This window comes from Nelumbo lutea, chromosome 1, assembly GCF_056320005.1.
Source record: "Nelumbo lutea isolate HS-2025 chromosome 1, American lotus-T2T, whole genome shotgun sequence".
Taxonomy (NCBI): Eukaryota; Viridiplantae; Streptophyta; class Magnoliopsida; order Proteales; family Nelumbonaceae; genus Nelumbo; species Nelumbo lutea.
This window is the reverse complement of record NC_142684.1, coordinates 170203216-170228320: the sequence shown is the minus strand read 5'-3', so window position 1 is coordinate 170228320 and position 25105 is coordinate 170203216. Positions and strand designations below refer to the sequence as shown.

General features: G+C 39.1%; 1 protein-coding gene and 1 non-coding gene across 15 annotated transcripts in view; both read left to right on the top strand.

Moving 5' to 3' along the window:
* LOC148879128 (uncharacterized) overlaps positions 1–25105 on the top strand; it is a 207098-nt gene that overhangs the window by 114182 nt on the left and 67811 nt on the right. For 9 of the 14 annotated variants that reach the window (XM_088960544.1, XM_088960551.1, XM_088960547.1 and 6 more), the window contains 3 exons: positions 23036–23110; positions 23567–23650; positions 23850–23993. In XM_088960544.1, the coding sequence (XP_088816670.1) occupies positions 23036–23110; positions 23567–23650; positions 23850–23993 (303 nt within the window). The remainder of the gene's footprint in view (positions 1–23035; positions 23111–23566; positions 23651–23849; positions 23994–25105) is intronic. The other 5 variants (XM_088960546.1, XM_088960549.1, XM_088960543.1 and 2 more) reach the window with 1 other exon arrangement.
* LOC148879129 (small nucleolar RNA R71) lies at positions 6604–6710 on the top strand. Its single transcript, XR_016106374.1, has one exon. It is a non-coding gene; the product is annotated as a small nucleolar RNA R71 (small nucleolar RNA).

The following is a 25105-nucleotide window of genomic DNA, read 5'->3' as shown; positions in this document are numbered from 1 at the left end:
GAAATAGTGGCCGAAATATTTTAGATTGAAAAGTTTTATGTCCATTTTATGGAGAAACATACGCACCTTAAGGTTTATGTTATTATTAATAGTCATTCTTTTTCAATTTACATGTACAAAAAGTTCCAACTAAACAATAAACATTTGTTACTCAAACCTGTAAGATTTTCCTTAAAGCTACGTCTTTTGAATTTTCAGTTAAAAATGATAACTTAACCACACATCATAAATTAGTAGTTGTAGATGCTCACATTAAAAGATGGAAAAAAGAGATAAGAAAATAGATGTCCAAATATGGGTGGTGGAATCTAAAATAATTACAATTTACAGACAAGCTAATAGTTGATGAATAGCGGAATTTAAAAAAAAGGCAAGTTAGTGGAGAAGAGATGGAGGTAGGATTCGTGAAGGTTGTGGCTATGACTTTCTTTTCGAAGAGATGTGGATCAAAGGAAGATGTAGCCTGAAGATAAGGGCGATGAAGAAGGCCATGGTTCTAGTGGAAGGCCTAGAGATGGTTGATTGGCTCAAATCATTTGTGTCTGGAGCTGCAGCTAAAGGGAAGCAGGTTAGATGGAAAGAAAAGTTTTCAGAGACTGTTAGAAGGTATGTAGTGGAAAGAAAAAGGAATGCAAAGGGTTCTTTCATTTTCCTATAAGAGTTCTTCAACAAATGTAGGAAGCAGCTGGTCTGTTTTTCTGAAGGAAAAAACAATCAAGGTTGGGTAGAGATAGATGCTGTTTTGGCAACATCTCGAGGTGGAGATGTTGATAGAAGACAAAAACTGTTCTGATTCGGATACGAGAGAAACTCTTAGTCTGGGCAGTGTTGATTTACAAGATTTAGGCGATATCTTTGAGGAGGGTAGTTTGAATACTGAGCTTCCATTCAAAGAGGAGAAAATACAAGGTTTGGCTTTGTCTAGTCTGGGAATAGAAGAGAATGAAAAAATGTTGAGCTCCAACAATTGCTTACAGGTTACTCCTTCTCCAGATGGTGTGTTGCACAATGGTAAGGTGGTTTTAGCAACACTTACTGAGGTTCAGCAGGAGACCACCCCTCTAACAACTAAGCTTATTCATGAAACACGGCCTCTTCATGGTATCGGTCAAGAGGGAATTCATCCTACTCTGTCACATTACAGAGAATGACAGTTGAAGGGGAAGCTTCCTGAGGAAACTTCAAATCCCTCTTCAGCCCTCTTCTCACTTACCTCCAACAGGTCCAGGTACATTTGTCCATTTGTTTTCGGGTACTAATCTGGGTTCTTTGCCTGAAACAGTTACCCCAGCATCACAATGTGTAAAAACAGGTGACAGAAAGGGAAGTGAGGAAGTTTTTCCTTTTGAAACAAAGGAGAGAGAATTGTGAGTTGTTGGAGGAATACAAACAGAAAGAAGAGTTGCTGGAAATAACTCCAAAACGTGTAGAGCCTTCTGTAAGCCCCAAAGAGTGGAGATGGAAATAGGAATCGCAAAGCCTTCTAGGACAACTGAGGTCAATAAGAATAGGGAAAAGAAGAAAAGATTAGAAAGGGAAGTGAGGAAGTTTTTCCTTTTGAAACAAAGGAGAGAGAATTGTGAGTTGTTGGAGGAATACAAACAGAAAGAAGAGTTGCTGGAAATAACTCCAAAACGTGTAGAGCCTTCTGTAAGCCCCAAAGAGTGGAGATGGAAATAGGAATCGCAAAGACTTCTAGGACAACTGAGGTCAATAAGAATAGGGAAAAGAAGAAAAGATTAGAAGTTGAGAGATTTATTTTGGACATTGAAGGGGATATTGAATTCAGTGGAAGAGGGGAGAGACGAAAGGTTCCTTACTAAAGGTTTCATAGTAATTCGTAGGGCCTAGTGATCTAAGAGTTGGTCTTGGTTTCAGCTGCACATGTTGAAATTTCATATCTCTAGACTCCAAAATTGCAATCTGCCTTTCATCAATCAAAAGAAAAGAAAAACGGCAGTAGCAAAGAAAAGCACAAATTAAAACAAAATTTAAAAGGAAATAAAGAAACATGAAACAACTAGAAATCCTAAAGTGCATAAATGAAAAATATAGTTCTAAGTTATAGTCGTTAGCTTGACTCTATTTCCATTTTCATGGATCCTTCAAGTGAAAGATGGGTTTGAAGAAAGAATTATGTCCACCATTAATGTAAGGCTTCAATCTTTGCCCATTGACTTTGAAAGCCCCCTTAGTTTCATTAAATACTTCAATTGCACCATGAGGAAAAACTTTAGTCACTATGTACGGACCACTCCATCTTGACCTTAGTTTGCTAGGAAAAACTTCAATATAGAATTATAAAGAAGAACCTTGTCCCCAACTGTGAACTCTTTCTTTTTAATGTGTGCATTATGCCATGCCTTGGTTCTTTCTTTATAAATTCTAGAATTCTCGTAAGCTTTGTGCCACCATTCTTCAAGTTCATTCAATTGCATCTATCTTTGTTCACCTGCAACTTGCAAATCATAGTTAAGCAGTTTCATAGCCCAGTATGCTTTATGCTCTAATTCAACAGGAAGGTGACAAGTCTTACCAAACACCAACCTATAAGGAGACATCCCAATAGGCGGTTTGAAAGCTGTCCTATAAGCCCAAAGCGCATCATCTAATTTCATTGACCAATCCTTCCTAATTAAGCTCACAGTCTTTTCCAAAATACCTTTCAATTCCCTATTTGAAATTTCTACTTGTCCACTAGTTTAAGGATGATAAGGGATAGCAATCTTATGGGTAACACCATATTTAATTAATAAATTATCAAACTGTTTATTGGAAAAGTGTTTACCTTCATCATTAATGATAGCCCTCGGTGTACTAAATCTAGTAAAAATATTTTTTTTCAAGAATTTAATTACAACCTTAGCATCATTAGTGGGACATGCAATTGCTTCCACCCATTTACTCACATAATCAACAACAACAAGTATATATTCATTATTGAAGGATTTTGGAAAAGGACGCATGAAATCAATGCCCCAAACATAAAAAATATCACAAATAAGAATATTGTTTAGGGGCATCTCATTTTTCCTTGATATATTACCTATCTGTTGGCATCGATCACAAGAACTTGCAAAGGAATAAGTATCCTTAAATAAGGTAGGCTAATAAAATCCACTTTGTAAAACCTTTGCCGTCGTCTTGGATGGTCCATGGTATCCCCCTGCTTCTTTGTCATGACAAAAACTAAGTATACTTCGCACCTCTTCCTTTGGTATGCATTTTCTTACCATGCCATCTGCATAAATCTTGTATAGATACAGTTCCTCCCAAAGATTGTGCCTCACATCAGATAATTTTTTTTTTCTTTTGATGAAAAGAAATGTTAGGGGGCAACTCATCACCTACAAGAAAATTAGCAAAATCAGCATACCATGGTTCATCATTATCATGCACAAAACATAATTTCACTTTAGGAAATTCATCATGCAAAGGGTGTTTATCCATGCTCTCCACATACTCTCCATCCAATCTAGACAAATGATCAACTACCATGTTTTCGATGCCTTGTCTTTGATTTCTAGGTCAAATTCTTGCGATAATAAAATCCATCTTAACAACCTACGTTTTGCATCTTTTTAAGCAAGTAGATACTTCAATGCAGAATGATCAGTATAAACAATCACTTTAGATAAGATCAAATAAGGTCTAAATTTTTCAATAGCAAATATTACAGCAATTAATTCCTTTTCAGTTGTTGTATAATTTCTTTGTGCATCATTCATGGTTCTACTTGCATAATAAATGGTATGAAATTTCTTGTCTATTCTTTGTCCTAAAATTGCACCTAAAGTATCATCACTTGCATCGCACATGATCTCAAAAGGCAAATTCCACATAGGGGCCGAAACTATGGGAGCTTGGATCAATTTCTCTTTTAAACAATTAAATGCATGTAAACAAGCACTATCAATCACAAAAGGTGCGTCATTCACTAAAAGATTAGTTAAAGGCCTAGCAATTTTAGAAAGGTCCTTAATGAACCTCCTATAAAAACCTGCATGTTCCAAAAAACCTCTAACTTCTTTCAATGATTTTGGAGGAGAAAGCTTTTCAATTAATTCAATTTTAGCTCTATCCACTTTAATACCTTTAGAAGATACTTTGTGGCCTAAAACAATTCCTTCCCTAACCATAAAATGACATTTTTCCCAATTAAGAATAATGTTAGATTCCTCACATCTTTTAAGCACCAAAGACAAACTATGCAAACATGCATTGAATGAAGATCCAAAAACAAAGAAGTCATCCATAAATATCTCCATAAAATCATCAATGAAATCCGAAAATAGAAACATCATGCATCTTTGAAAAGTCGTAGGGCATTGCACAAACCAAAAGGTATTCTCCTAAATGCAAATGTTCCATAAGGGCATGTAAAGGTAACTCTTGTTCTTCAGGAGCAATGAAAATTCGGTGATAACTAGAATAACCATCAAGAAAACAATAAAATTCCTGACCAGCAAGTTTTTCAATTGTTTGATCATTAAAGGGAAGGGGGAAATGATATTTTCTAGTAGCATCATTCAATTTCCTATAGTCGATACATACCCTCCAATCTGTTACTGTCCTTGTAGGGATTAATTCATTATTTTCATTTTCGACTACAGTGGTCCCTCCTTTTTTTAGGTACAACTTGCATAGGACTTACCCAAGAAGATTTAGAGATAAGAAAAATAATACCTGAATCAAGCCATTTTATCACCTCTTTCTTTACTACTTTCATTTTATGATTTAACCTCCTTTGGGGTTGCACCATAGGCTTGAATCCTTCTTCCATCAAGATTTTGTGCATGCAAACTAATAGACTTATTCCTTGAATGTCACCATTGCTCCATCCAATCACCTTTTTGTGTTCCCTAAGCACCCTTATCAACTTTTCTTCTTCAAGACCTGTCAAATAAGAAGGAATAATCACAGGTAAGGTAGATGAGTTCCCTAAAAAAACATATTTTAAATGCGAAGGAAGAGGTTTAAGTTCAAGAGTAGGAGGCTTCTCGATTGATGGCTTGGCTTTTGAAGAAGAAGAGGAAATATCCAAAGGCAAAAGTTTTTCTCTTTTTGTCACGAGTCCTCTTTGCTTTTCTCCCAAATAGCCTATGGCCTCCTTATGCCTCTCATCTAAAATTTGTTCGTTCACATCAAAAGAGTTAGCAATGCAATTTTCTATGGGATCATCTAACCTGAATGTATGGAACTTTCTATCTGCGAAATCATCAATGCAATCTATCATTAAGACTTCTTTTTCATCATTGGAATGTTTGATAGCCTTAAACACATTAAAAATAACTTCCTCATCATTAATTCTAAGGCTAAGTTTTCCTTGTTGGACATAAATTAAATCTCTTCCTATGGCAAGAAAAGGTCTTCCTAAAATTAGGGGCATATCATAATTTTCTTCCATGTTCAAAACGATGAAGTCAACAAGAAAAATAAATTTATGTACTTTTACCAAAACATCTTCCTCTACTCCCCTTGGATATTTGATACTTCTGTCAGCCAATTGAAGAGAAACAGTGGTAGGTGTTGGCTCCTTCAACCCAAGCTTACAGAAAAGGGCATCAAATTAATGCTTGCACCAAGATCACATAAAGCCTTGTCAAAATTAATTTCACCAATGGTGCACGGAATAGTGAAGCTCCCTGGATCATTGAGTTTTGGAGGTAATTTATTTTGTAGGATCGCTGAGCATTCCTCATTAAGCTTTACCATCTCAAACTCCTCCAATTTTATTTTGTTTGAGATTATTTCCTTCAATAATTTGGCATAACTTGGCATCTGAGAAATAGCATCAAGAAGAGGAATGTTAATATGTAACTTTTGAAACACCTCTAAAAATTTAGCAAATTGCTTATCCAAGTTAGCCTTAAGAAATCTTTTAGGAAAAGGAAGAGGGGGTTTGTAAGATTTTAAATTAAGAGTAGAAGAACTTCCCTTTTTCTCCTTTGATGACTCACAGTCTTCTCTTTGGCTTTAAGGTCTCGGATTTCTTCCTCTTTTACCTGCTTATCATATTTTCCTTTTTTTCCAAGTTCTTTTCCACTTCGCAGAGTGATGGCCTTTACTTGTTCCCTGGGATTCTTCTCGGTATTGCTAGGTAATCCTCCTTGTGGCATTGTTGAAATTGCTTGAGCAAGTTGTCCAATTTGAGTTCCTAACCCTTGAATTCTTGCCTTCATACTATTGAAAAATTGTGCCATCATATCCTCCAAATTTGACTTCTTCTCTTTGGTGTTTCTGTTGAAAGCCGGGAGGTACTCTTTGTTGGTTATTACTTCAAGAAAAATTTGGATGGCTTCTCCATCCTGTATTGTAAGTGTTGGAGTAGGGATTGAAACCCCCAAATTTTCCAATTTCTTATTTAATGCAACAAGTTGAGTCGATAAAATAGTGATAGAATCAACATTATGAATTCCAACTCCCTTTTTATTTGTTCTCTCATTGCCTCATTGCTAACTATTGGTTGCCATCTCCTCCAAAAGTTCATATGCTTCTTCGGGAGTTTTTCTCATAAGCGTACCACCTGCAGCTGCATCTAACATTGAACGATTAGATTGATTAATGCCACTATAAAAAGTTTGCACTTGCATCCAAACAGGTAGACCGTGGTGAGGACACTTCCTAAGCAGTTTTTTAAATATCTTCCACGACTCATATAAGGTTTCATTATCCAATTGAGAAAGAGTTGTTATGTCATTCCTTAATTTAGCCGTTTTAGCAGGTGGGAAATACTTAGATAAAAACTTTTGTGCTAAGTCATCCCATGTAGTAATCGAACCTACAAGAAGAGAGTTAAGCCAATCTTTTGCTTTATCCCTTAGGGAGAATGGAAACAACCCATCCCATGTAGTAGTCGAACCTGTAAGAAAAGAGTTAAGCCAATCTTTTGCTTTATCCCATAGGGAGAATGGAAACAACATAAGTCTAATGGTATCATCACTAACTCCATAATGCTTAAAAGTATCACATATTTCAAGAAATTTTTAATATGAGAGTTAGGGTCATCATTGGGACCAGGAAATTGTACTCTCATCTGGATCATCTGAATAATTGCAGGCTTGATCTCAAAATTGTTTGCTTGCACATTCGGCCTCCTAATGCTTGATGTAGTACCATCTAGAGTATGTATAGCTTAGAAGCTCAATGTCCTTGGATTATTTTGGTCTTGAGCCATCTTGTTCTTTCTCTCCCTCGTTCGCTTCTTCAAAGTCCTTTTGACTTCTTGATCAAGTGGTATTAATTCTCCACCACTAGTGTGTGTCATGCACTAAGAACCTGCAAAGAAAAGAAAAAAAATAAAAAATTTCCTAATTAAATCCGAAAATAAAACAAATAGATGTTCAATCTAAGGCTAATTCAGTAGTTTTCATATGCAATAAATTAGTTCCCGACAACGACGCCAAAAACTTGTTGCATAATTTTTGCACAGTTAATTCAGGCAAGTGTACCTTAGTCAAATGTGCGTATAATGATGAGAAAAGTGTCGATCCTATAAAGACTAGATCAAATTACCAAATCAATTTTAAACTAACCTAAGTTGAACTCGTGAATCAATTGAATGAATAAAAACTAAAAGAGTTAATGCAAATCCAAGAACTTAATAAAAACTGAATTGATGGATGAATGCAGATAGGGTTTAGGTTTCATTAAATCAAGGTTATATAATTACCTATTTAATCCAACTCAAGACCAAAATTACCCTAAGGTATATTAAAGTTATTTGCATGTGATGGTGGATTTCCCTCAATTAATTAATAAGCTTTTTCAAGTCATATTAATCCTTTATTAATCCAATTCTACCATCAAATTTCTAAGTGGTTGTCAAAAGGTAAAATAAGCATTAATTTCTTTGGAAACCTCTAATCGTAGAAGGGGATTTGACTCACTAAGCTTTCTTGATTCCCACACATGAGCTAATCATCTTTCGATATCATAGTCTATCATACGATTTTTATTGCCTAGGGATTTAATTCATAACAATCCTTTGGCCAATTCTTTTAAAGCATTAAGCACAACAATAAAAATTCCTCATACAAATAATAAAGGTCTTGAATTGAATTAAACAAATAACTATATAATCTTAAGATCAAAATCCATCTAAACCCTAGTTAAGAGAATTTAGCTAGACATCATTAAATTCAGCATACTCAAGAAAATTAAAGGGGAAACACAACAAGAACACATCAAAGAATGAATAGAATAACAAGAAAACTTTAGCCTTTGGAGGTTGAAGACAAGTGCAGCAACTAAACCTTCCTCCCTCTTGGATTCAGATTCTTCCTCTCCTTCTCTAGCGTGCTGAAACTGCTTCCTCTCTTCTTCTCTAGTGTGCTGAGACTGCTTCCTCTTTTCTTCTCTGCCAAATTCTCTGTAAGGATGTGCCCCTTTGCCTTGAGTCTATGGTTCTTTTTATAGCCTGAGGCAAAGAACTACAGTAAGTATGAGGAAGATAAAAACTAGGAAGTGATAGATAGAATTGAGGAGATGGACAGTGAAGATAGATTTTAAGGAAGCAATTAGAAGATCATCTATACAAGGAAGAAGTTAGTTGGAGGAAAAAATCCATACACAAATGGGTGAAGGAAGGAGAGAAGAATACATAATTCTTTCAAGCTATGGCAAATAATAGAAGAAAGAAAAATTTAACCTCTAAATTAGTGGTTGATGATGTAACACTTACTCAACAATCTGAGATAGCTGGGGTGTTTGTGGACCATTTCAAATATATTTATAGGGGACCCCTAAATGGAAGAATTTGGCTAGAAGGGTTGGACTGGCCTAAGGTACCTAAGGAGCTTAAGGTGTGGCTTGAAAGGAGGTTTGAGTTGGAGGAAATAAAGAAAGCTGTTTTCTCAATTGATAGAACTAAAGCGCTAGGACCAGGTGGTTTTACAATGGTTTTTTACCAAAATTGTTGGGACATTTTCGAACATGACCTTCAGAGAGTCTTTAATGAATTTTTCGAGAGGGGTGTGATAAACCCAGGGTTGAATTCTACCTCTATAGCTTTGGTTCCAAAGAAGAGTGGTGCTATTCATCCTAAGGAGTTCAAACCTATCAATTTGGTAAACAACCTTTACAAAATCATTGCTAAGGTGCTCTCAAGGAGAATAAGGGCTGTGTTTCCTCACCTCATTTCCCAAAATCAAGGTGCCTTTGTTAGTAATAGGAAAATAACAGATCAGATCTTAATAGCCAACGAGAGTGTGGAGGACTTGAAAAGAAGTGGGAGAAAAGGAATCATATGTAAGTTGGATCTAGAGAAGGTTTATGACTTGGTGGATTGGTCCTTCTTACTAAGTCTTGGAAATTTTTGAATTTGGGGCTAAATGGTGCAAGTGGATTCAAGGCTTTATAGACTCTTGCCATTACTCTATTTTAGTGAATGGAGCAGTGTAAGATAATTTCCCTGCAATTAGGGGCCTTAAGCAAGGGGGGCCCCTCTCTCCATTTCTGTTTACATTAGTTGCTGAAGTTTTGGGCAGACTAATAACTAGGGTAGATTCTAGACACCTAGTGAGGGGATGCAGAGTGGGCGGAGATAGAGTTCTAATCACCCACCTGCAGTTTGTTGATGATACCGTTTTGTTTTGTGAAGGTGAGGAGCTTAGATGGGTCAGGAATTTGTAATTGGTGGTATAGATCTTTGAAAAAATGTCAAACTTAAGAGTGAATTTTGAGAAAAGTTGTGTGGTGGGGATCAATATGAAGGAGAGAGAGTTGGCTAAGAGGGCAGAAATTCTAGGATGTGTAACCTCTGAGTGGCTTATAAATTATATGGGTTTGCTCTTAGGAGTTAATCTAAGAAATAATAGTTTTTGGAACCTGGTGGTGGATAGGTTTGCTAAGAGGTTAGCTTTGTAGAAGAGGAATTACCTTTCCTTGGGTGGTAGAATCACTTTGATTAAAGTCTACCTTGACCAACTTGCTAATTTACTTCTCATCTGTATTTAGGATCCTGGAAGGAGTGAGCAGGGTGTTGGAAAATTTGATGAGAGATTTCTTATGGGAACCGGGGGAAAAAAAAAGAGATCATAGAATTGGGTGGGAGGTGGTCACCATATTTAAGGAGATGGATGGATTGGGGATAGGAAGTATTCGAAGGAGAAATGAGGCTTTACTTAGGAAATGGTTGTGGAGGTTGCCAAGGGAGGAGGATAATCCATGGACTAAGGTGATTGTGAGCATTCATGGGCAAATGGCAGATGGATGGGATGTTGGAGTTTTGGCAAGGGCTACACAAGCTTCTCCTTGGAAATCTATACATGCCATTCTTCGTTCCTTCTTGCCATTGATCAGGTATGACCTATGTTTTGGAAACCAGGTATAATTTTGGGAACATACTTGGGTGGGAGGTGTGACCTTGAAAGAACAATTCCCTTCCTTGTATTCCATCTCCATGTTTAAAAATGAGTCTGTGTCCACCTTTGTGGCACCTACAAATACATTTCTTGGCTTTGATTGGGATTTGGGTCTGAGAAGAGCCCTTAGGGATGTTGAAGTCAACCATGTTTCTGCCTTAATTCAGACCTTGGGTGGGGTGATCTTGGAACCAGGGAGAAGGGAAGGTAGACTTTGGACTCTGACCTCTTTTAGTGAGTTTTTTTGTGCTTCCTTTTTTAAGGCCTTAACACAACCCTCTAATAGCTCGGATATAGGCCTTCCAAATCTTGAACTTTGGGGCAAGCCGATTCCCCCAAGGATTGATGCTTTTTGTTGGGAAGCATTTCTGGAAGATGTAACACTTGTGACTTGCTCTAGAGAAAAAGACCTAATTGGTGTCTAACCTCTAATTGGTGCATCCTTTGTAAGGCAAATGGTGAGAGTTGCTATCACTTACTAATATCTTTTTCTCTTGTTTCATATATTTGGGAATGGTTTTTCTCTTTATTTGGTTGCAGATGGATGCCCCCGCTAGATGTACATAGCTTGTTTGCCTCTTCCTTTTTAAGTTGGCCAAAGAAGAGGGTAGAATTCTTTGGAGATGTGTTAGATCTGCCATATGTTGGACAATGTGGCAGGAAAGAAATTCAAGGATCTTTAATGAAAAGGAGAGGAATAAGGAGGTCATTATTGAAACAATTACTATTGGAGTGGTGTGTTGGGTGAAATCTCTAGATTTGTTTGAGAATATCTCCACAGATATGATAAGAAGAAATTGGAAGGAAGTGGCCAACTCAGCACTTGCTAAACCCAAGACAAGTTCCATTTAGTCTCCCCTAGCCTTTGGCTTGACTAAGATGAACTTTGATGGGAGTAGTGAAGGTAATCCGGAGCCTTCTAGAATTGGAGGAACCTTTACGGATGAAGATGGGAAAGTCATTGCTCTATTCTCTGGCCCTACTGGTGTAGGTCATTCTTTTCGAGCTGAGATTCTGGCTGTGGTGGAAGGAATAAAGAAGGCGCGAGAGCTGGGCTGCCGCAAGCTCATTATTGAAGGGGATTCAAAATTGGTTATAATATGGTTGCAAGAAGAGAAGATTGGATTTTGGAAGTTTGCTAATGAAAAAAGAATGTTCAACCAGCTAGCACAAGGTGTGACGATTCAGTTTCAATGGGTAATGTAAGAAAACCCTATTCGATTCTAGGTTAAAGTAGAGAAGAAGAGAAGAAAGAAGAAGAAGAAGAAGAAGAAGAAGAAGAAGAAGAAGAAGAAGAAGAAGAAGAAAAGAAGGGTTCGGCCAGATTAGGAAGAAGAAAAATCAGTCCTCCCTAGCCGACCCACTTGTATTTATTTAAAATAATAGAGTTACAAGAAAGACCATATTGTCCCTCATGAAAGATGGGACACATAACTTAAACTTAAATAAAATAGACCTTTCACTCTCAAACAGATAAACCAAAATGACCAAAATACCCCCGATTCATGTATTCTAACACTCCCCCTCAAGCTGGAGAGTATATGTCATATAGTCCTAGCTTGTCACAAATATAATCCACTCTGCCCTGAGACAATCCCTTTGTAAAGAGATCTGCCCACTAATTTCTTGAGCTCACATGAGATGTGGTTATCACTCCACTTATCACTTTCTCTCTTACGAAGTGACAATCAACCTCAATATGCTTAGTTCTCTCATGGAAGACTGGGTTGGAAGAGATGAGAACAGCAGCTTGGTTATCACAGTATAGTTTAATGGGTTTATCAACTTAGAACCCCATCTCTTGTAGCAAGCTCTTCGACCATACTAGTTCACATGTGGTATGAGCCATAGCCCTGTACTTAGCTTCTGCACTACTCCTTGCCACCACTGTTTGTTTCTTGCTCTTCCAAGTTGTTGAACAAGAGAAGAGAAAGTGAGGAGAGGCGAGAGGACTGAGAGCCCAAAAGAATACTGTAGGCGTGTGCAGTATGTTATTATTTATACTAGGATGGTCGTACAACATAAAAAATGAAGAAATTACAAAAGTACCCTTGTGGTACTAAACATATGTGTACAACAACATCTGTCAACACTCCCCCTCAAGTTGGGGCATAGATATCAATCATGCCCAACTTGTGACAGAGATCATGATGTCTGGAATGATGTAGCCCTTTTGTAAAGATGTCTGCAAGTTGGTTCTCAGAGCTGACATAGAGAGTACATACTTCGCCTGTGATGACTTTCTCTCTGATAAAATGCTTGTCAACTTCGATGTGTTTTGTTCTATCATGTAGCACTGGGTTAGCAGCAATGTTTATAGCTGCTTTGTTATCACAAAATAGTGTATAGGCTTATCCAATGGGAAACCCAACTCACTCAACAGATTCTTTATCCACATACTTTCAGCTACTCCGTGAGCCATTGCACGATATTCAACTTCAGCATTGGATTTAGCCACCACATTTTGCTTTTTTACTCCTCCATGTAACAAGGTTCCCTCCTATAAAGGTGCAATAGCCACTAGTAGACTTTCTGTCACTTTGAGATCCAGCCCAATTTGCATCTGTATAAACTTTAACTTTCAAATGCCCGTGTCTTTGAAATAACAAGCCAGCACCAGGAAACTTTTTTAGATATCGGAGGATTCTTTCTGCCGCTTCAAGATGAGTGAACCTAAGTGCATGCATGAACTGACTGAGGACACCAACAGCATAAGCAATGTCTGGGCGAGTCATAGAAAGATATAACAATCTCCCTACAAGCCTCTGGAACTGTTTCACATCCTTGAGAGGTTCACCTTGGTTGTCACCTAATTTATGGTTGGGGTCAATGGGAGAGTCAACTGGCTTCACTCCCATCTTTCCAGTGTCCTGAAGTAAATCTAGGACATATTTCCTTTGGGAAATGAAGATACCCCTTTTTGATCGGGCAACTTCAATTCCAAGGAAGTATCTGGGAGGTCCTAGATCCTTCACTTCAAACTGAGTAGCAAGGAAACCCTTCAACCTTTGGATTTCATTCTTCCAGTCACCAGTAACAATTTTGTCATCCACGTATACTATTAAAGCAACCATTTTACCTTCTCCTCTTTTCACAAACAGTGTGTGATCTGATTGACATTGCGTGTATTCTTTCTGCTGAACCGCAACATGGAATCTGCTGAGCCAAGCTCTTGGTGATTGTTTCAACCCGTATAAAGACTTCTTCAACTTGCACACTTTCTGTTCATTGCTTTGAGCCAGGAAACCAGGGGGTTGAATCATGTAAACTTCCTCTTCAAGATCACCATTCAAGAATGCATTCTTGATGTCAAGCTGATGTAGATCCCAATCCAGATTAGCAGCACGAGAGAATAGAACTCTAATGGAGTTCATCTTGGCAACAGGGGCAAAATTTTCTGCATAATCAACTTTGTACAATTGAGTAAACCCCTTTGCCACTAAGCGAGCTTTATACCTCTCCACCGTTCCATCAGCCCTATGCTTAATAATGAACATCCATTTACATCCAACTGGATCCTTTTCCTTAGGAAGATCTACAAGTTCCCATGTGCCTTTTTTATGAAGGGCATTAATTTCTTCCTTCATGGCATCTGTCCATTCAGGTACTTAAAGAGCTTTTACCACATTCTTGGGGATAGGGACATTGTTAATAGAGGTAAGGAAAGGACAAAATGTTCCCATAGGAAACAAATTTGGAAATAGGATGTTTAGTGGTGCACAATCTAACACTTTTCCTGTGAGCAATAGGAAGGTCAAGGTCATTAGCAGCAGAGGTATCAATTTCAATAGAATCAGGGACATCATTGGGAGCCAAGTTATCTGAGTGGGTATGATCCTCCCCCATGGAGTTTGATGGCACTAGAGGTACAGCTTCTAGATTCTCCATAGCTCTTGAATTTGGTTCGCCTTTGCGACAATGAAAGAGGACACGAAAATGAGGAGGATCAGGAAGAGGAGGGAGCTGAACCAAGTTTCTCCTGATGCCTACACTCCCCCTGAGGAGAAACAGGAAAGATTGGATCATCCTCAAAGAAAGAAACATCCATGGAGACATAGAATTTCCGAGAAACAAGATCAAAACAACGGTATCCCTTTTGAGTGAAGGAGTAACCAAGGAATATGCAAGGAATGGCACGAGAATCCAATTTCCCACGGGTGGGAGATAGATTTTGAACATACTGACAACCAAATACACGAGGAGGAATGGAAAGAAGGGGGGCCTTAGGAAAGAGAAGCTGATGTGGGGCTTTGTACTCTAACCAACGAGAGGACATACGATTAATGAGGTAGGTAGAACAAAGAACAACCTCAAGCCAAAAACGTTTGGGGACATTCATATGGAGTAGTAAACCCCAAGCCACTTCAAGAAGATGTCGGTTCTTCCATTCAGCCACACCATTTTGTTGTTGTGTCCGGGCACAAGAGCTACGGTGAAGTGAACCACGCGAAGCAAAGAACTCTGTGAGATCACTATGAAAAAACTCTTTCACATTGTCTGACTCAAAAATTTGGATTTCAGTCTGAAATTGAGTGAAGACCATAATCATCAATGAGGGTAATAAAATACTTGTAACCACTCTCAGATGGTAAAGTAACAGGGCCCCATATATCAGAATGAACAATGTGAAAAGGAAATTCAGATTTACTATTTTTTTGAAAAAAATGAGTTCTACAATGTTTACTTATCTGACACGTTTGACAAGAGAAATCTGAAATGGACATTGATTTAAATAGTTCTGGAAACACAACTTTTAAAGACTCAAAAGAAAAATGACCAAGGCGACAATGCCATAAATAAACTTGACTCTTACAGGACTGACTCATAGACTCTATAACATGAAGACCAGCCTTATTCTCCAGCATGTTAAGTCCATCAACCATACGTCCCCTACCAATCGTCCTCCCCGAGGCCAGATCCTGAATCACACAATGAGAAGAGAAAAAGGTCATTGAGCAGCTTAATGAATTAGTAACACTACTAACAGAGAACAAATTAATGGGAAATTTTGGAACATGTAGGACATCAGAGAGGGTAAGGCCAAGGGGAAGAGAGATGGTTCCTTGACCAGCTATGGAAGTGTATGATCCATCAGCTAGTCTCACCTTGTCTCTTCCAGAAAGAAGGTGATTGGTTTGAAAGTAAGAGGATGTACCAGTAATGTGTTTTGGTGCTCTAGAATCAATGATCCATGGAGAGTCAAGGGTGTGAGAAGCAACATGGAAATCTGTGGCAGAGTTACCTGACGTAGACACAAATGAAGTTGAGGGAGGAGCATCCATCTGACGAAATGCTCTACCATAGAACTCTAAATAGTCACGGAAGGAATTCATAATATCCTCCATTGGGTCAGATCCAGAGAGATGTGTCTGAGCCACAGTTGGGATGGAGGGCTGATTCTCCCGAGTAGCCATGTTGGCCATGTTGTATTTCTTTGTACCTTGCTGTCCGGACCTTTTATTCACATCTGAATCTTGCTTCTTATTCAGATCTTGAGCCTATTTTGGTTTCCCATGAAGATCCCAACAGGTATCTTTGGTGTGTCGGGGTTTCTGGCAATGAGTGCACCACAATTTTTCCTTATCTTCTGTTTTTTTCTAGAGATCTCCTTTCCTGGAAGAAGATCCCACACTAGTAGAGACACCCCCTTTTGCTGCCAACACAACTGCATCCCCACCAGGGTTGTTCATTAAATTCCTTCTGCTCTCTTCAGATTGTACAAGAGGATAAACTTCTTGAACTGATGGAAGATCCTTAGAACTGAGAATCTGGACTCTGATAGATTCATACATAGGATTCAGACCATGTAAGAAGGCAAACACTCTTTGCTGGGAGACAAGTTTCTTGTACAGTTTTGCATCCTCGTCACACTTCCAATCCAGATTCTGGTAATGGTCCAACTCCTTCCAGACAGAAGTCAAGTCAGAGTAATATATTGATAAACACCTCTCCCCCTGTCTACAAGTAGACGATTCTGCCAGCAGTTGATAGATCTTGTCATAGTGTCACAGTTCTGAATATGTAGATTTTGCATGTTCCCAGATCTCATTTGTAGTTTCAGCCCACATGAAATTCTCCCTTATTTGAGGTTGCATGGAGACTAAGAGCCAAGACATAACCATACTGTTCTCCTGATTCCATCTATCATATTCAGCACTCCCAGAGTGTGGTTCTTTAATTCTCCCATTAATATAGCCTATCTTCCCCCTTGCAGTGATGTATAACTTGATCCCTCTTGACCACTCTAGGTAATTTAAACCATCAAGAGGGACAACAGCCATAGGAAATGATAGGTCACCACCCCCACTAATTCCATTCAGCATTGAAGAAACTCCAGATGTGGCTGAATCTTCACCACTCATGATTTCAGGTTTAAGAAACAGCACCCAAAGAAGAAGCACTGCCTCACAGAGTTGTTAAAGAAGGCACCAAGCACTTCCTGACCTTCAGTCCACTAAAAGGACTGCTATTGCAGCACACAAACAGGTCCTTATGACCTACGGTTTCACAGGGATCCAAGAACAAACACTGTTGTTGCAGCACATAAACAGGTCTGTATGACCTACGGTTTTGCAGAGATCATATGACCCCATAACAGAATGGAAGGAGCAAGGTGAAGTTCACCACACACCTAATCGGCAAACCTGGTACAGTGCCAACTTCAGGGCAGCCGAACAGTCAATGAGAGCAAAGTAAAAGAAAGAGCTACTTCAGTCCATCAATAGGGTAGCCGAACAGCAGTTGAACAGTAGATAATACCTTCTTGAACATCAGATGATAGCTTCTCTATAAACCAGAACTTTGTCTACGCTAGAAGATGAAAAGTCAGGCATGCTTCTACTCGCTTAAGGTCGAACAGCAGATGGATACAGCTGGGAGATGAAGAGATTGACTACTCGACTTTGGAAGACGAACAAATCAGATTTGCTCGACATCACCCTTCAGGCCTGGACGACTTGCTCTGATACCATGTTGAACAAGAGAAGAGAAAGAGAGGAGAGGCGAGAGGACTGAGAGCCCAAAAGAATATTGCAGGCGTGTGCAGTATGTTATTATTTGTACTAGGATGGTCGTACAACGTAAAAAATGAAGAAATTACAAAAGTACCCTTGTGGTACTAAACATATGTGTACAACAAGATCTGTCAACACAAGTTACAAGATTTCCACCAAGGAATGTACAATACCCTGTAGTTGATCTCATGTCTGATATAGAACCAGCCCAATCAGCATCTGTGTACCCTACTATCTCAAGGGTCCCTCCACCTCGGTATAGCAAACCACGACCTAGAGCACCCTTCAGGTACCTAACAATCCTTAGAACTGCTTCCCAATGAGGAATCTGAGGATGTTGCATAAACTGACTCACCATACTCACAGCAAATGATATATCTGGTCGGGTAATGGTCAGGTAGTTCAACTTTCCCACCAATCTCCTGTATCTTCTAGGATCATCAAACTCTTCACCTGCATCAACACTCAACTTGGCATTGAGTTCTATAGGAGTCTTTGCTAGTTTAGCACCTAACAGCCCTGTTTCTTCAAGTAGGTCAAGAACATATTTTCTCTGACATAAGTTAATTCCATGTTTTGACCTTGCAACCTCTATTCCCAGGAAGTACTTCAACTTACCCAAATCTTTTGTATTGAGGTGGTCCTATAGGAATTTCTTCAACCTGTCGATTTCGTTACTGTCACTCCCAGTTATGACAATATCATCCACATGCACCACTAGCAAGATTTTGCCATCTTTTGAGTCATGGCTGAACACATAATGGTCTACCTGACACTGTTTCATCCCAAAGTCTTTCACCACTTCACTGAACCTGCCAAAACAAGCACGTGGAGATTGTTTCAGTCCATAAGTTGCCTTTTTGAGTCTACAAACCTTACCATCCTCTCCTTGAGCAACAAACCCTGGTGGTTGCTCCATATATACTTCCTCAATGAGATCACCATGTAGGAAAGCATTTTTTATGTCAAGTTGTACAAGAGGCCAATCATACATAGCAGCTAATGAAATCAACACCCGAACTGAACCAATCTTAGCCACAGGGAAATGTCTCCATATAGTCCACACCATACAACTGAGAAGAGCCCTTGGCCACTAACCTAGCCTTCAATCGCTCCACACTGCCATCTGGAAGATACTTTACTGTGTAGACCCACTTACACTCAACAGCATGCTTACCAGGAGGAAGAGCAGTGAGTTCCCACATGTGATTGTGTTGTAGAGCAGAGAGTTCCTCTTCCATGGCTTGCCTCCACCCTAGGGAGGTAAGGGCTTCCTGGACAGTCTTGGGAATGGAAACAGATGAGAGCAATGATATAAAGTTGCGATGAGAAGCAGAAAGGTGAGCAGCTGAAACATAGTGTGAAATAGGATGAGAAGTACAAGTACGTTTACCTTTCCGCAGAGCAATAGGAAGATCAAGATCTGAAGGAGAAGAAGCAATAGCAGGATCTGTCGACGAGGGCTGAATTGGAGGAGGGGTCGATGCTCTTCTGTGGGTATACACTTGTGTGATTGGCAGCTTCTCAGTAGTAACTGGCATGGGATGTGAATTTGCAGTAGGAATGAGAGCCATGGGAAGGGGATCCGCAACAGGGACGAGAAGAGGAACTACGGAGGAAGGAGAAGAAACCACAGCATCTGAGAAAAAGGAACTGATTCAAAAAAGGTGACATCAGAGCACACAAATGACTTATGGAATTTAGGGTTATAGCACTTATACCCTTTCTGAGTCCTCGAGTAGCCAAGGAAGATACACTTAGTAGCTCGTGCATCTAACTTGTCTAAACCAAGCCCCAAGTGTTGAACAAAACAAACACATCCAAAGACGCTTGGGGTGAGAGGAAATGGAGACAAGGTGGGAAACAACACGGAGAAGGGGGATTGACTTCCAAGGATGGACATGGGCATCCAATTGATCAAAAAATAGGATGTGAGGACGGCATCACTCCAAAAATGCTTTGGGACATTCATATTAAGCTTCAAGGACCGAGCAGTTTCAAGGAAATGTCGATTTTTCCGTTCAGCTACACCATTCTGTTGTGGGGTGTAGGCACAAGAAGTTTGATGAATTATCCCATGGTACTCTAAGTATTGCTAAAATGGTGATGAGTTGTACTCTTTGGCATTATCGAAGCGAAGAATTTTAATATGAACACCAAATTGGGTGCATATTTCAGCATAAAATTTTTGAAAAATAGAAAACAATCCACTGCGATCTTTCATAAGATAAATCCATGTCATCTTTGAAAAGTCATCAACAAAAATTACAAAATACTTATAGCCATTGTATGACATCACTTTGATTGGACCCTAGACATCAGAATGAACTAAAGAAAAAGGACTCGAGACACGACTATCAACTCTTGGACTAAAAGAGACTCTATGATGTTTCCCCAGTTGACATGACTCACAATCCAAAGATGAAAGATGACTCAAGGAAGGGACCAACAACTTCAGAACCTTGAGAGAAGGATGACCAAGTCTACAGTGCCATTGAAGAGGAGTAAGAGACAGCTGAAAAGCTACTGGAGGGCCACCACCATCAAGGTAATACAATCCACCTGCCTCATGCCCTCCACCAATCTTCATCCCCATCTTGAGATCCTGAAAACACAAGAAGAGGGATAAAAGGTTATAGAACAATTAAGAGACTTGGTTAATCTACTAATAGACATAAGGTTAAAGGGGAACTTGGGAACATATAAAACAAATGATAAAGACAAGGAGGAGAGATCAACATCACCAACACCACAGATGGGAGATGTAGAACCATTAGCAAGTGTAACTGTTTGAGATGTGGAGGGCCAAAAAAGGGAAGAAAATACATTAGGAGTCCCAGACATATGGTCCGAGGCTCCAGAGTCAATGATCCAGTGTGGGGGCTTGGAAGCCAAGCAAGCCATACCTGAATGGGCAAGGGTAGCGGTGTTCTATTGAGATGTCTGAAGGAACTGCTCATATACTGCACGGGGTACACTCACCATCTCCTGAGATGTCTGAAGGAATCGGGTCAATTTGCTGGCTTTCAGTAATTGTACCACTACCCTTAGTCATAGCATGGTTAGCCCAATTGTTGGGTGGACCACGTAAATCACAGCAGAAATTAACTGTGTGCCCCTCTAAGCCACAGTGTGTACACTTCCTAGTCCTAGGGGCATTACTTCTTCCTTTACCACGACCTCCCCCTGAGTCTCGACCTCCACTCCGTTCACCAGCACGGTTAAACATGGGACCACCACAGTTGCCTAGAAGTCCACTATTACCACCACCACCTCTATTTCCACGGCCACCCCCTTTAGTCACCATGAAACCAGATCTGTCCGAGAGAGAGGAATGCTCTACAGACTCAATAGATGTCCTCTTAAGATGGGCAAAAACTTCTTCAAGTGAGGGAAGAACAGACCCCCCCCCCAATATTTGTGCTCGGCCAGGCTCATACTCAGCCTTCAAACCCACTAGAAACCTTGTCACATCAAGTTGTTCACGCTGCTGTGGTTGAATCTGAACATCCGATGTCAGAGGATGATACACATTGAGCTCATTTCGGATATTCCTCAGACTTGCATGGTATTCCTCCAAGCTTTGACTGCTTTGCTTCAGATTAAAGTACTCTTAGTACAACTTATACACCCTAGTTATATTTTCTTGTCCAGAGTATAGCTTCTTAGCATGATCCCAGATTTCTTCAACTGTATCTAGGAACATAAAGTTCACACTAATTTTTGGTTCCATGTTGTTCCATAGCCATGTCATTATTTGTGCATCTTCCTGTTCCCAGTCATTGAACCCCGGAGAATCAGAGGAAGGTTTCTCCTCTCTCACATGTTTTACCTTTCTCTTTGCCTTTAAGAACACTTCCACAGATTTTGCGCACGGCACATAATTCTCACCATTCAACTTAATAGATGTCATTTGAACACTTAGGTAGTCTGGAGAAAGCATGACGCCTGTTTTATTGTCATTCCCATCTCCAATTGATGCCATCTTAACTAATTCACCTTCAAATATGAAACACAACCTCACACACTTCCACAAAACTTATCTCACTTACGACACCACCAACTTCTTCAAATACACATTACACATCAAATACTAAAGCTGAAATCACTCAGTCATTACATCAAACACCTGTACTGCACACTGTAGAACCATTCACCCACCAAAATACAAGGGCTGAAGTCACTCAGTCATTAAATCAAATACTAAAGCTGAAATCACTCAGTCATTACATCAAACACCTGTACTGTACACTGTAGAACCATTCACCCACCAAAATACAAGGGCTGAAGTCACTCAGTCATTAAATCAAACACTTGTACTGTACACTGCAGAACTGTTCACACACCAGATCCAAGGGTTCACTTTTAAGTATTCAGAATCATCAATACACCATTCAACACAATACAACTACCATCACACCATTGCTGTTGTGAACTTCAGCAGTTGAAAAACCCGACTTTCAGCACACATATGAGGTAAAACAGAGAAGAACAAGAATGATATGCATACTAGTCACTCCAAACCTCCACAACAAAAAATTTTGAACCAAAACACAGCATTCACAGTCCACTATTTGGGCAAAAAACAGCACTGTTCATACCTGTCCACAAACAGCCCTCTTCGTATCACTGAATAGAGGGCATCTAGTACACAACTTCAACGACCACCACCACAGTAACTGGAGGCATTCTCACCTCCAGAACCACAAAATGACGACTCCTTTTTGGCCCCTTGTCAAGCTTCCACTCAGGCTAGCAGAAAATTGAGGAAAGCTGAAATGGTTGGCGGCGAACCCAGGAAGAAGACAGCAGCAAGGAAGAATGAAAGGAGAACAAGGTTTTACCGCTCTGATACCATGTAAGAAAACCCTATTCGATTCTAGGTTAAAGTAGAGAAGAGGAGAAGAAAGAAGAAGAAGAAGAAGAAGAAAAAAAGGGTTCGTCCATATTAGGAAGAAGAAAAATCAGTCCTCCCTAGCCAATCCACTTGTATTTATTTCAAATAATAGAGTTACAAGAAAGACCATATTGTCCCTCATGAAAGATGGGACACATAACTTAAACTTAAATAAAATAGACCTTTCACTCTCAAACAGATAAACCAAAATGACCAAAATACCCCTGATTCGTGTATTCTAACAGGTAAAAAATATGTGCTAACTCTTTTGCAGGTACCCTTGCTAAGCAAGGGGTGGGAAGGGAACAACTGTTTTAGGCCATTCTGTAATTAGATTATATTTCTTTGAGGAGGGTTAAGAGAGTTTACCCCTCCCTAGTCCTTCGTACTTCTTTCTATTTTGAAAGTTTATTGAAAGTTTTGTTATTGATAAAAAAAGTCATGATTGGATAAAAATGCTGAAAATGGATAGAGTTGTAAATGTAAAATGGAAACAAAGATCAGAAAAGGGGATTGCTTGCTGATGCTTTGGTAGAACAAGGGGTAAATCAAGGGTAGTTATTTTGGGCAGAATGGATGATGTTGTAAAAATAATCTCTCTAGTTATCTGTTTTCCCGCTATACCTTCCCACCTCAGGATTTGCTATTTCCATTTCATTACCTATTTGATGAAATTAAAATATGCTTATCTGAATATTTTGTATACTATTTTATAAATTTTGATACAGATTACTGATTGACACTTTATTTTATTGTTTTAGGCGTATTATTGACTTTGGTAGTGCAATTGATGAGTTCACCATGAAGCATCTATATGGACCGAATGGACCTTCTAGGTTTGACCCATTTTCACCGTGAAATATCCATGTTTAATAAATTATTTTCTTCTTTGATAAATAGTAACCAATCCAATGCCTCAGAAAAGAAAAGTAGAAAAAGAAGCCCATACAGATGAGTTAATAATGTTTCTATAAGCTAAATGGATTTTCTAGGAGGTTGATGAGCTGAAGGAGAGGGATACATTTTTAGGAGGTTTCTTGTCAAGATTTAGGATATCCATAGATTCCTACCCGTCAATGGTGGTTCATTAATGTACATTGTATTGGACAACATGTTATTCAATTTCCCTTTGGCTTTTCTGCTTTTGATTCTGTATTTTGCTTTTCTCATTATGAAATTGTACGTAAGGTAACAGAAGTTATTTATTTAATTGTATATATACATATATACGTTCTTATTAAACCACCATGTATACTTCTATTTTTCATTGTATTTTGTTTATTGTGTTTCAGATTTGAACAGACTTCAGAATATAGTCCTCCAGAAGCTCTTCTGAATGCTAGCTGGTTTCAGGGTGCAAGAAGCATAACTATGAAGTATCTTAAGATCCCTCAAAACTTATGGTGGAAACTGAGTGTTCTAATTTCTTAGTTCAACCATTGGCTGAATTTCATGCTTATACATGTCGAACAAATTGATAAAGTTTCTTGGTTGTTTCCAATAAACAAATAGCTATGATACACGGCAACGAATAAAGTTCTTTTTTCTTAAAAGATTATATGTGCTCTTTTTCAGGTATGATATGTGGAGTGTGGGGGTTGTGATTTTAGAGTTGATCCTAGGATCACCTCATGTTTTCCAGCTAAGTGCTCGAACACATGCTCTTTTGGACCAGCATCTTGAGGGTTGGAATGAAGGCACAAAGGAGATTGCTTATAAGTGAGTCCTACCTTAAGAAATGTTGTTAGTGTTATTATTTTATTTTTTCTGTTAGTGTGCTGTCAGCTTGTTTTCTTCTTTTAACTAGTTTATTATTAGGGTGTGCCACCAGGGGTATAAATGTAGTCTCCCATTTATTATTATCTTATATCATTATAAATAAGAAGCTGGGTGCCACCAGCAACACTTTTTGACTCCCAAACTTTTTTCCCTCTCTCTTCTTCCCTTCTCCTCTCTCTTCTCTCCTCTCCTCTCTCCTTTCTATCTTCTCTCTCTCCAAAAAGAAAATATGTTATCAGAGCAAGGTTCTGGGCGATAGGAGTCCTTTGTCGTAGCACCAAGGTAACCCTAGAAAAAGAGAACCGATGCTGTGAAGACCCTGTTCTCTCTTTGGCTGATGCTGTGAAGGCTATTTCTTTGGATTTGCACCTTCGAACAGGTGTTGAACAGGGGCATGTGATCCCCTTTGTCACGGGTATGTGCTGTGATGTGTTGGTATGTGTAGTGGGTAGCCCAATGAGGACTGAGATTTAAATATCTGGATTGTTTGGTTGCTGTTAGTGAGTTTCAGCAAGGTTCAAAATATCGCTACTTTGTTTTATACTTTGTTTTATTTTTTTTTCACAACCGGTTCAGGGGGGCTGGTTTAACGCTCCTCCACCCCCTGAACCAGTCAGAACCCCGATACACCCCCTGTAGGGGCATATCGGGGAGCTCCCAAAACGATACGTATCGGCCGATACGTGTTGATACTTTGAACCTTGAGTTTCAGCAGTATTTTATTATTTATTTCTGGACTACTTGATTGTTCCTGGACTGTTTAGTTGCTGATGTGCATTTCAGTGGTGTTTGGTTTGGTGTTTAGTGTGAACTGAATTCAAATCTAGGAGAAAGCAGAATTAGGGGTGTCCAGAATAGTCGACCCCCACCCCAAAGAGCCTCTTTTATATTAAAGAGATAAAACGTATGTACAGTTACAAGAATGCCCTTACAAGGCCGAAAGATAAAAAGAAGAAATAAAATAATAAGAACTATGATACTGTACAACAAGGACTACTCTAATAATGTACATCAAGATATATCTTCACACTCCCCCCAAACTGATGTGTAGA